At 31.9% G+C, this 12,960-nt stretch overlaps 1 protein-coding gene across 1 annotated transcript in view; it reads left to right on the top strand.

The window, feature by feature from the left end:
• LOC106107791 (GTPase-activating Rap/Ran-GAP domain-like protein 3) overlaps nt 1–12,960 on the top strand; it is a 39,693-nt gene that overhangs the window by 23,134 nt on the left and 3,599 nt on the right. The window contains exons 3-13 of the mRNA XM_013288794.1: nt 6,044–6,136; nt 6,497–6,578; nt 10,275–10,378; nt 10,466–10,597; nt 10,695–10,821; nt 10,902–11,000; nt 11,205–11,308; nt 11,469–11,574; nt 11,809–11,951; nt 12,193–12,315; nt 12,874–12,956. Coding sequence (XP_013144248.1) covers nt 6,044–6,136; nt 6,497–6,578; nt 10,275–10,378; nt 10,466–10,597; nt 10,695–10,821; nt 10,902–11,000; nt 11,205–11,308; nt 11,469–11,574; nt 11,809–11,951; nt 12,193–12,315; nt 12,874–12,956 — 1,196 coding nt within the window. The remainder of the gene's footprint in view (nt 1–6,043; nt 6,137–6,496; nt 6,579–10,274; nt 10,379–10,465; nt 10,598–10,694; nt 10,822–10,901; nt 11,001–11,204; nt 11,309–11,468; nt 11,575–11,808; nt 11,952–12,192; nt 12,316–12,873; nt 12,957–12,960) is intronic.

The raw sequence follows: 12,960 nt of genomic DNA, 5'->3' as shown, positions 1-12,960 counted from the left end.
GATGGATGGATGTTTGTTGTTGTAGATTATACTGCTGAACGGATCTCTATGGAATTTGTCATAGATGTAGAGGATAAACTGGAAGAATACATAGACTAGTTACTTTTTTTTACTTCTACGCGATCGGAGTCGTTAAATATATATACTTTGTTTGCTTGTGCAAGGTTTTCTCTACATTGTACAGCATACTTATAGCCTAGTAAAGCATGGTAGCTGGGTGAATCATTTGAAATTCCCATTTCACTAAAAATGTACAATGGTAGTACCGTTGTACCTTGTGACGAATTTTCAACGAACACGATATTCTCCATATTTGATCTTTATCTTTGCCGTTTCAATGTTTCTTTATACATATTGTATACATTATATAATAATATAAATATTATAAATGCGAAAGATACGATGCATGGATGGATTTTTGTTAGCGTTTGGAGCCTAAACGGCTGAACGGCATGAAATTTGACACAGGTTTCGAGCATAGTCTGGAAGAACACATAAGCTACTTTTTATCCCGGGAATAATTATGGTTCCCATGAGATTCATTAATTTAGTTTTTTAATGTTTACTCGATCATTCTGCAACGGTTCAACAAATCTTATTGAAATTTGGCACAGATATAAAACAAAGTCTGGAGTAGAAGTCGCGGGCAACAGCTAATATCAAATAAAAATATTTTATGATTCCCATACATGCATTTACAAACTTAAATACCATTTTACTATATAGAAAATACTTTACCAACTAAATAGTTTGTGATTACTTGTGTGAACTAGTTAATTTCTACATGTACTTACTAGGTCAAATTTTGAGCAGGTAACCTAGTACATACATTTAACCATGCGGTAATTCTAAACATAATATAATTTAGTATCTGTTACCATCAATCACTCCTGTTAATCCAGGCGTACTAATTGATGATGGATAGCCTAATTACATGTACCGTATGTTATTGAGTGATAATTCCTTATAGAAAAGTATTAAAACCATATCTATAATTCGTGTCATATTAAAGAAAGTGTTTATTAATTGTACTAGCTCTGGACCGCGACTCAGTCAGCGTGGAATTAAAAAAAAATTAAAATAAGTAGCCTATGTGTTCCCAGACTATCCTCTACATCTATGCCAAATAAAATGGATATCCGTCCAGCGGTTTAGGCTACAAACTCTAAGAAACAACCATCCATACATCCAAATTTACCCGTTTATAATATCAGTATAATATAAATAAGATTAAGGGCCCCGTCCCACAACTGGCCGAAAGAGGCTCAGATAGCTTAAAAATGACGTCACTGTCAGATAGATTACCAAAATCCGATATTTCCATCACATGTTTTACACGTAAGATTGTTATCTGACAATTTACAATAATTTGGTGGGACTGACTAAACTTTGAGATTATAATACGATTTAATATAATGAATTGTAAAGGTTGTTAATACTGTTAGAAAAATAAATCAAAGACTCAAAGCATATATATACTAGATTAAGTCCACGCTACGCTACCGCAATACGATGCGACATCGCGCTGGAGGTGTGTCCTGGCCATCGAATGATTTATTTGGTCGAGACTAATTACTTAGGACAATTTACTCACACTAATAAAAGTATTGTTTTACTGCATATAATTTCAGACTATATACAAAATACATGTTGAATTGTACTTATAAGCTTTGTTTTGTAGAAAAGAACGTGTTTAATTGTTCGGATAAAGTCAATAATCGAAAGCGTGTAAATTTATTAATGAAATGGCAATTCTAGAATATGTATAAAATACAAATAAGAGATTTTTTGTCTAAATCGAATGACCAACGTATTTGGAGTCACTGACCCTTTTATTTGGGAACTAATAACTATTATAGCGAGTGCTGCTCGGGTACGGCACATTATTACAATACTTCCGATTTGAAACGAGGGGACGGCTTTAATAGTATTAGTTAGTGCTGAAATTCTGTTCCTACGATTGAACATTGAATGTTGCAAAAAGGTAGCTGTGAATTAATTTTGTTTTTATATAACGACATAAGTATTAATAACGTATCATCGTAGTAATCTCTGAATGAAAATGAAAATGTTTATTGGATTTTCCCTCGTTCGAGAATAACGTTAAAGATTTTTATTAGTCCTTTCTGCGTTTATCCAAAGAAAAAAAATGAAATTAGACTACATTGTTTGTCCACTATATGCCTGACATCGTAATCATTTACTTGATTTTAAACATCGTTGATCTAATTTATTTATAATCAGCGAACATTAACAGCGTATCAATAAAGTTCTAAATTAATTCAGGATGCCCTATGAATGAACAAAAATATAATATCGTACCCTTTATAAACGTACACCAATAAATAATCCAAGCGTAAAGGGGTCGTAGCTGACCGCTACGATATTTCTGGACGATATCAATATGAATGAACTCTGAGATGTGATCCAAACGGAACAACGACATCTTCAAAATAGATTCATTCTAGTATACACCCCAAACATATATTCTTGTTTGTTTAGGAGGAATTTTTATGTAGTTTAATCGATCTTAACGCCCATAATCTATATTGATACGTTTATAGGTGATTTGTTCTAGATTTTGTAATTATTTTCATACCTTAATCTTCGCAAATTTGATCAAAACATAAAATTAATTAAGAAAGAAGCAAATCCAATTAATACCCAAGGCCTTTATCACTTGAGCTAATATTGAAAAATTAATTATTGAGAACGAATTTATTGGATCGTCGTAATTCTTTGCTTTTTTCATATTATAAGCAAAATAATGAACTTATCTTGCATATTTATATTTGTATATTAACCGTAGTAGTCCTTACCTTAGTTAAAATATATGTGAAAACTTATTAACACTAGGGATGCCCGAATATTCGAAACAAGTGAATTATTTATTTCGATTCGAAGTTCAACATTTCATTCAATTCGAATTCTATCGCACATCGTTAATTAATTCTTAAATCACTAGAAAGGTTTAAAATGGCCTTCAAAATTGAAGTAAACATTCTTATATAGGCCAGCGCGTCATTCCACACCAAACTTCAGATTTTCGTTAATCTTTCTCTTCTAAAAATTCTTGTCGTTTTGTGTGCTATGTTAAAGGTATAAACAATAAAGCCGATCTAGAATATTGATAGATTGATATCACAGTATCGAATGCGGCCGGACGGCGCGAGGCTGAACAGAAGCCGCTTGACGAGGGTCGATCATAAATCCGCGCCACTTTCTGTCGGATATATTTGACAAATACTTCGACTTAATTTATTCAAGGGGACTTAATTTATTTAATTTGTTAATTATTACCTGTAAAATGATTTTTTTTTCTAGGAATGACCTAGACTGTGTATGATTTATATTCTTGTTTATGACCAAAAGTTTGTTATGAGAATACTTTTGTTCTATAATAATACAAGATGAAAAAACTATAAGGATTTCTTACTATAGTACTTGTATTGTAACGATTTTATATACTAAAACGAATAACTAATATTGGATTCATGGCATAGAATCGTACAAAACGAATTGCAGTGATATATTTCAATAGTCCGACTCCAATGTAATTTCGAGAAAACTTCTGTTACATCGTGTTGTGTAAAACATTTTGAATCAAGTTTTTGGCGTTATATATTTGTCAACCGTTATTACTTTCTCTTGCAATACAGAAATAGTAGAAAAGTATACTGTTAAGATCTCGATTTCATTATTAAATAATTGTAATAGTTGTACTTTTGTTTGCATAAGAAAGTATTAAAAGGTTAGAATCATGGTCTTATAAGTTGGTTTCTCAGTCTCAAAGCATCCTCTTACATACTGACAAAGCTTTTCTAAGTTAAAATGATTATGTTTATTCGTAGAATTCTTGTTTGTTTAAAGTTAATGTACAAAATTAACTTGAAACTTTTTATTTAATAATCCAGGTTAGCTATAACTCGGATAAGGAATTATAACTCCTTGAGTGACGAGGGTTAAATAGAATCGTGGGTCATCTGACAAATTAATTTGACTTAAACTTGAAATTTAAATTAGCAGTAACAAAATACGTGACATTCTGGAATTTAAGACTTTTTGCTCATTTACTTACAAAATAGAATCGATATTCGTATTCTTAAATTAATGAAAACAGATAGTTTTATGCTTAAAATACTGTTTTATGTTATATCATTTCCTTTGTCCGAAAAAAAGATACGTGAATTCGACCGACACTATAGAAAAGGGGCCAGCGTTCCAGTTAGTTTCGAAACAAATTACACATAGGCTTGGAACCTTTGTTTAAAAGCTGTGGCCTTAATTTGATCTAATTTATCAAATCACTATCAAAAGAGGAAACGATATTTACTTATTAAAAGTGAAAGAGATGAAAAAAAAACTAAACGTGTTTCTTCAGAATACACAAATTACATATATTTCAGGCTAAAACAAATGGCATACAAGAAACCACCGACTTAATACATTTGCCACGTTTAAACTACTATAACAATCCGTGCAACTTAACACATTCCACCACCAGTATACGTTGACACATGTATTCTGTATACTTGGAGTATACTTGTATACTTGACATCATAAATCGTGTCACAACAAAAACCGTTCGCGTGACTGAGCTCTATGAAACACACATACCACATTACATTTAGGCCAACCGTCTACACGTCTAGAAGGTATTTTACATATAACTATCCTTTAAGAAATTGTAGAATTATTTTCACATTTCCTAACATAAATAATAAATCTATACTATCTATATTATTATAATAAAGCGTAAACACACACTTCTGTGTTGCCTAAGATGTCAGCAATTACAGCATATTTTTGAAAAATTCTTTTTTTAATAAAAAGCCCAACACTTACGTCACGCTTAGGCTATATATTTTCACGCCGTTAAACTTAGGGGTAAATATTTTGGATGAAAACGCTAATGTGGGAAAAAGACCATAAGTTGGTGCCAACATTAAGTAAGCAAGGTTGCCATGGTTTGTCATCATGTCATTATAATTTGTAATTGATAATTTGACAAATGTAAAAAATAAAATAAAATTTTCATAATTTCATGCGGATGAAGTCGCACGGGACCAGCTAGTAATTAGATATATTAAAAAACTTACAATTCCTACGTTGCAAGCATACTATTTTTTAAAGCTCTGTTTAAACAAATATAAGGTAAACGATAAAGGGATCAGTTTGTTCAATTGTTAGCTCATCAATTTGTTGTCAAATCAAACAAAAGGGATGTAAATAACACCATTGTTACAGAAACATAAAAGAATTTGATGTAAAGGTCAGAGGAATCCGCTGATTACTTCACCATTCCGGGTCAAACGAATCAATCAACAACGACACGACGACAAAACGTGACGCATTCACCTCCTTTCACCTAATTCACCTCGTTCACCTCTTTGACAGCCAAAATGTAGACTAGCACACGTAAGATACCCTATTAAAGGTGCAAACAATTAACCTCCATTCGAGTTAAAGATAAAGGTTAAGTATCGCCTACTAAATAAACAATTTATAAATTATAAGTTTACGATTTCAATTAAATAAAATAAACTATACTTGACATAAATTCTTATATGAATAAAATAATATAAGATTTTAAGCGTTTTGCATGGAATTAATAAAAGTCCCCAACGGAAATGGGTTCTCATAATTTAACTTAATACGAACGAGTCTCGGTTTCTCATTTAATTTTCAATTCCGCCTAAACTAAATGATTATTTATTCAAATTGTACATCAGTTTAGCAGTTATGCTTTCAGTTTTTTTAATTAATATACAAAATAATAACCTTTTTAAGTACTTGAATATAAATGTACCATAATTAACAAGTACTTAAATATTTAAACAATGTTAATGTGTAGTTAGTGTTTTAATGAGATAATTAAGTCAGTAACTGAGTTCCTTTGGGTATGTTTAGTCAATTCTATTGTATTACCGCTTTCTTTGTTTTACGACCCTCGACACTGCGTCCAGTAATAGAAGAGTTTACACGAGATGTAAAACAGGAGGGTAATATTCTACATCATGCGAATTTAATGATTTTTTTACAGTTGTCAGCGTCAGTGGAAGGTGGCGGGGCGGTGGACGCTATTGTACGCCGCTACCGCCTCGAGAACGGCAACTCCCTTGGAGAAAAAGATGAAGTAAGATGTTATACCACTTTTTAAAACCACTTCCAATTAAATGTACAGAGCAACATGATACAAGTTATTACTATGATGGTATTAATAATCTTGAAAAGTTCCCTTCATAACTATATCCGTAAATATTAACGGTTTAACATACCGTTACATTGCTGAAAACGTGTGACCAATTGCTTAAATAAAATTCCTAATTCTATTTGCAGTAGTCACTAATGAATTTAAACTTGTTTCATAAAATTACTAATTAAATTTCATTTTTCTATATTCTTGTAAAATTATGAAATATTCAAACAAGGGTGATTAATTATAAACATTGTTGATTATTATCTTAAAATGAATTAATCTCTCCGTCTTTTCCAGTTGTTTGGTCCGCCGAGCGCCCCTGTACTTGAGAACCCCGAGTTTCAGACGAGATGGTACTTCAAATATTTTCTCGGTAAAAGTAAGTACATAAAAAGCATACCTTTTTCATAAAGAATTCTTTGTTGTTTTTGTCACTAAATTACACGCCATTATTCAAAATACGTGTACATTATTCTTACACAATAAGTTTCTCGTTTCTTTACGTTTAGAATTTATCAATTTGGGACAAATAAAGATTTAAAGAACAGAGGAATAGTACAGCAAAGTACAATCAACTTAATGGATATTCCAATTTGTCAAACACTACTGGCTCGTGTCAAACATTTTTTCGTGATAACATGAATAATTGATACGCTGACAGTGTAACACACGCTTCAATTATTTTTTGGAAACCCCATGCAAAATGAATTACGACTAACAATACTTCGAATTGAATTTTTCTGTTTTGTCTTAGAAGTGACTATGATAATATTTCCATTAACTTACTTTTTGAATATGAAAAGTTGAAACTTAATAGTAAATTTTAACAAACTAGCTGTTGTTCGCGACTTCGTCTGTGTCGTGAAATTAAAAAAAACATATCCTATGTTAGTCACAGATAAATTACCTTTCTGACGGTGAAAGAATTTTTAAAATTGGCCCAGTAGTTTTTGAGTTACTTCAATACATACAAAAATACAAATCTTTCTCCTTTATAATATTATAGTATAGAGTAAGCATCCTTTGAATTTGAACGTAGATGAAAAGTTTTTGTTTGTATTTCAAAGAAATGAGCCATTCAAGAATTTCCATATAAGCCTCTTGTAATCCGTTTCTAAAGATTTAAGCCTTATGATAAATTCATCTCGGTAACTTCTTATTTTTGCCGAGACCCCGATTCTCGAAACAGGTCTGGATAAAAGGAACAAATCCCATCCCAGATTAAAATCCGTCGAGGTTTATAGGTCAACTACAGTTTGTGTACCTTGCATTGGAAAATATATTACACATTTTAATATAGTAAATGCATGCTTTTGTTATAAAATACTAGAGAAATTCAACTCGAATAGTAATTTCTATTAGAATTTATAAAAAGCCGTAATATTTGAACAGCATATTACGTCCCTACATTATTGACTTTATTTTAACACTACTGAAAGTATAATAAATTGCATGTGACCTATGTTTAATAATTAACTACGCAACAAATTATAATTGGAAAAACATTTTGAATATGTCATATCTGAAACTTATAACTCTACGTCATTTCTAAAGCGTTTGACCTTTCACAAACAACAAACAAATCGGTTTTCCAATAAAACTTTTCAATGTTTCCTCACAATGTTTGCTTTCCATACTACTTGGGAAATTGCATATGTATTAGGATTCATTATTCATAGTTATTCTGATATTATAAAGTTAAATAAATGCAATCAAAATAAGGTAAACTCATACACAAATGCATACATAAATAAATCAGTTCATCCATTACTTTACTTTTATAAACTAGTTGTCGCTCGCGACTTTGTCTACGTGAAATTTAAATGTAATAAAAATATCGCCTTTGTTGCTCACTGATTACGTAGCTTTTTAATAGTCAAAGAATTTTTAAAATCGGTCCAGTACTTTTCATGTTATTTCAACACTATAAAAATACAAATCTTTCCTCTTTATAATATCAGTATAGAAAAGAGAAAAATTAGTAGAACAAGTGTTAGGAAGGGATTATCAAACCATAAATATTTAGAAATCACAATTCAGTTACATACATAAGATCTAATCTAGTAACATCTACCACTGATAATAAACGAAAAATTATTTTATCTATTTGAAACAAACTGATTATCCAACTTAAATAATACTTCTGCACTCACTCGTAGTCTAATGTAGTAAAAGACAAAACTACATGTAATTACCAAGTTGTAAAAATTTGCACTAATATTTGTTTATACTCAATTTATTCCTAAGTTTAACTTTATACCTTGTTTATTTGTAAGGCTTGTCTTTTATATATACGTATGTACATTTATTTATTGAAAGTCAAATCACAAAACCCGTGATTGATGTCTCAAAACTTCTTAATCTGTGTGAACTACGTTGTGTTCATTTTACGCAAACAAAATTTTTCAAAGAACATTATAAGTCATGATTGTATTAAAAAGTTTTCCAATAAAGATTAAATGACTTTCCAAGTCGAAAGAAAGGGCTGTACGCTTTCTTGTTTGACGATATTTATTGAGATTAGTCGGATTTAACAACAAACAATTTCAGAACAATTTAACAAACTCGTTTGCTAAAGTGTTTTATATGTTTTATATTCTAGATAGATTTCTATTATGATCTTTGCTCGCTCCTTGAAATACAGACAAGTGATATGAAGAACGGATAAGAGGGAGGTGTTTTATATTATTATTTAGTATTATCTTATGTCCGCGACTCCGTGGAAGTGAAAAAAAACACCTATTGATCCAACCATCTAAACTTTCACATTTATAATATAAGGGCCTGTCCCACCACTGACTAATAGATGCTCAGATGTCTAAAAATTGACGTCACTGTCAGATAAGTGAACAAAATCCGATATTTCGATCACATATTTTATACGTTCAATAGTTATCAGACAATTTATAATATGGTGGGATAGGCCTTTAGTAAGATTATGAATATGCTTTTCATATCCCCAAAAACCAAGCTATTTCTTTTTTATCAACACAAATAATATCTAGACTGTTGTATATCTCTTGCTTACCTTACACATAAACATTCACTATAACCGATATTTGTACTCAAGTGTAGAGACAATCACGTAAATGGATTCGCTTCATAATCAACTCTCGTACGCTAAGTAAACATGTTTTCACTTGTATTTGATCGTGAATTATTAAAGCTCTGCGTGGGCTATGTTAAATTTACTTAACCGGGCTATGTGTTCTTCCAGACTATCCTCTGTACCAAACTGTACCAAATATCACCGAAATCCGTTCAGCCGTTTAGGCTACAATCTCTAACAAACATACATCCATCCATCTAAACTTTAGCATTTATAATGTTAGTTAGATTAATATCGTATTTTACTTGAGAACGTTGAAAGTAAAATTAAAAAGTGTAAGTGACTTTGTACAGATATATTATCGCCTTCAGACGTCAAGAGACTGAAACTTGTTCCATTCACGTTCAGTTTGCTTTACTTATAATTAATAGAGCTTCTACGTAATTGAATAAGTTATTACGCACACATTCGTAGCGTGTATCTTTTAGCGTTGTAAGAAAATTTAACATTAAATATTTACGTTCACTTCGAAAATTTATTAAAACGAAATGTTTCACGCATTTATTTTTAATGAAAAGAATATTGTGTTTAATAATTATGTAACATTATTTTGATTAATTAATTTTAACTTAACTTACACCAATGTGACTGTCTTATTTTAGTAAGTACTCGTCTGTAGTAAACAAATAGAAGTAGTTCCCATCCTGAACGGACAGAAATAAAATCCTTTATTTAGCAAAACAAACACTCGAAAGTTCTAACGATAAGTGTGATTGGAAAATGTTATTCCATTCGTAAACCAAATCCAATGTTGACTACACAAAACAAATAGCAGAGTTACGGAGAAACAAATAAAATAGTAACAAAAATATAAACATTTGTAACGTACGTAAACCACACGCCATATAGTTAAATTAATTAACTATTTCCTATTAAATTTCATTTGGTCGATATGTTGTAATTTCAACATTCATAAACTCTTTTAAACATAACCTTCTAAAGCGTGTTATTTTTATTTTTTAACAGTGCACCAAAATTACATAGGCGTAGACGCAGCAAGGGAACCTTATTTACTTAGCGTCGTCCAAGAAGGAGCAGGACTTCTACGAGCGATATTATTTAACAAAATGGTAATTACTACCAATTTAATAAGTTAAGTCATTAAATTATTTTTTCTGTAAATAACTGTATTTGATTTGATTGTATTCTTTCTATAGGGTGCTCACAAAATATATTTACCAGCGAGTGCTTGGAGTGCTAGTGGAGGACAAACTCCTACAAGACCAACAGTCAAACAAATCCTTACTCAATTCACAGCCATGGAAAGAGTAGATAAAGTCCCTCGAGAGGTGAGAAACATAATTTCAAATTAGTAACGTTTTGTATTTTAATCGATTTCGTAATATTTAATTTTGATTTATTGGAATCATTGATTTTTTTGTATAGATTACGTGCCCCGAACTACAAAAGGATATTTTACTGCTCGAAGAACAAGAAGGTTCCGTGAACTTCAAGATAGGGATTATGCTAATGAGACCTGGCCAAAGGACTGACGACGAAATGCTCTCTAATGGTAAAATTTCACAAAAGCTCTATGCGCGAAAAAGAATGCTTTTATGATGGATAACACGTAAAAGGTACCGTGTATTTCAGAGAAAGGCAACGAAAAATGGGAGCGATTTATCTCCCTACTGGGCGACAAGATTCGATTAAGAGGTTGGAACCGTTTCCGAGGCGGACTCGACGTCAAAGGTAAAGAGCCAGGAGTACCGCTTAAACTCCCCAAACTAAATAATGCCCAACTTAAATGAATTACTTTGTACTGAAGTAACTTTTGCGCTTGCTTTTTATCTGTATTCAGGTGAAAAAAGACATTGCTTTCTTAATGTTTAAGTACTTTTTGTAAGTTAACAATAAAAATAACTATGGCTTAATTCAACTATGGAATTGTTTTAGGTGACATGACCGGCAGTCATTCTATCTACACGATGCATCAAGGCCACGAGATTATGTTCCACGTCTCCACCATGCTGCCATTCTCCAAGGATAATAAACAACAGGTGAAGTAATTTCTACATCTAATATTAATACTGGCAATTTGTTAATATTCTTTAGCTTCGATTAATAATACAAATCAAGCATTCATTCATAACATTTTTTCTATATTATCTTTATTGCCACAAGCATTTAACAATTGATTTTCTATCTTATACTTTACAGCTGGAAAGGAAAAGACACATCGGCAACGACATAGTAAACATAATATTTACAGAAGATTCCACTCACAATACATTTAATCCGCAGTACGTCAAGAGTCACTTCACTCGTATCCTTTTAATAAAATCTACTTATACTGTAGACTACTGCTAACAATGGTAAGAGCAGCAGTAAACTAAAACAACTCATAGATTGTTACTTGGAGACGTTTTTTGTAAAAAATAATTCTTACAACACGTGAAATTCTAGATGGAAGCGATTCTCCTTCGTATATGGACAAAGGACAAAAACTAAGTCTGAATTAATTTATATGAAAATTATTTTTTCTTAAGTAACAAAACAGACATATTCGCCGTGGTGTCGGAAGTGGAGGGCGAGGGGTACCGATTAAGCGTGTACAGCGACGACAGCGTTCCACCTTTCGGGCCCTCTTTGCCCTGCCCGCCCGTCTTCAACGACCCTCAACTCTTTAGGGAGTTTCTATTGGTACAATGAACTTAGCATTAATAGAGCTCTTAAGGAAAGGAGAAAACGTACACACTATACTTCAACATTCGTCAATGGCTTCTGTTCGTTTAGTTTGACTATGAATGTACACTTAGTTTAGCATATATTTTGTAGATAGAAGAACTTATGAAAGATTACCATTCTAAAATAATGTACCAGAATCAGCTAAGACAAGCTTATTTGTGTACGAATACATACTAGGTGTCTATATTGTTGTCAGGTTAAATTGATGAATGGCGAGAAAGCGGCCTTCCAGACCCCGACGTTTGCATTGAAACGTCAGAGGACCCTCGACACCCTCATTAGAGATATCTACGCTGAGCATTGCTCGGATCACAAAGTAGTAAGTAAAATTAAATAAATATATTATAGAGATATATTAAACGAAAGAGTTTAATGTGCATGGAAGTCAATTACACAATATTTGAAACGAATACAGGTGAATGGAATATTAAGGAGTTTTGTCCCTTATCAAAATATGAAAGGCACAACTGTTCTTTTTATTGAAGTCACGTCCTAATTATGCACTTGTGACAAACAGCTGACAGCCACTTTGTCTCGTGACCTACTTTCACGATTATTCGAATTTCTCACAAGGTGAATGGACATTTATATCTCGTGAGAACAAAAGAACTCTTTTATTTTGAAGATGTTGTTCCGACTTCATTTAAGTGCATAATAAATACAATCATATACATCAAAAATTACAAGTTTAACTTCTTTACATCTAAATATATGTTTAAAAAATGGCTTCCCAAATTATACAATTTGTACGAAGTTCACTCTAACTATAATCTCTTACTCTTCATTCCTTATAACAATATTACATGAAGTGTATATACGATTGCTAATTATTTCCATTGACAATCTTTACAAAGACAAATTAAAATTCTGACCATAGCCGATGTTATCCCGGCGTGCACTGTCCGACGTGTGGTCGGGCGGTGCCGGCGCGGGTGGTGCTGGTGCAGCGCGCACCGAACGGTTC

This window comes from Papilio polytes, unplaced genomic scaffold (genome assembly GCF_000836215.1).
Source record: "Papilio polytes unplaced genomic scaffold, Ppol_1.0 DF821845.1, whole genome shotgun sequence".
In the NCBI taxonomy this organism is placed as follows: Eukaryota; Metazoa; Arthropoda; class Insecta; order Lepidoptera; family Papilionidae; genus Papilio; species Papilio polytes.
This window is presented reverse-complemented; position numbering and strand designations above follow the sequence as displayed.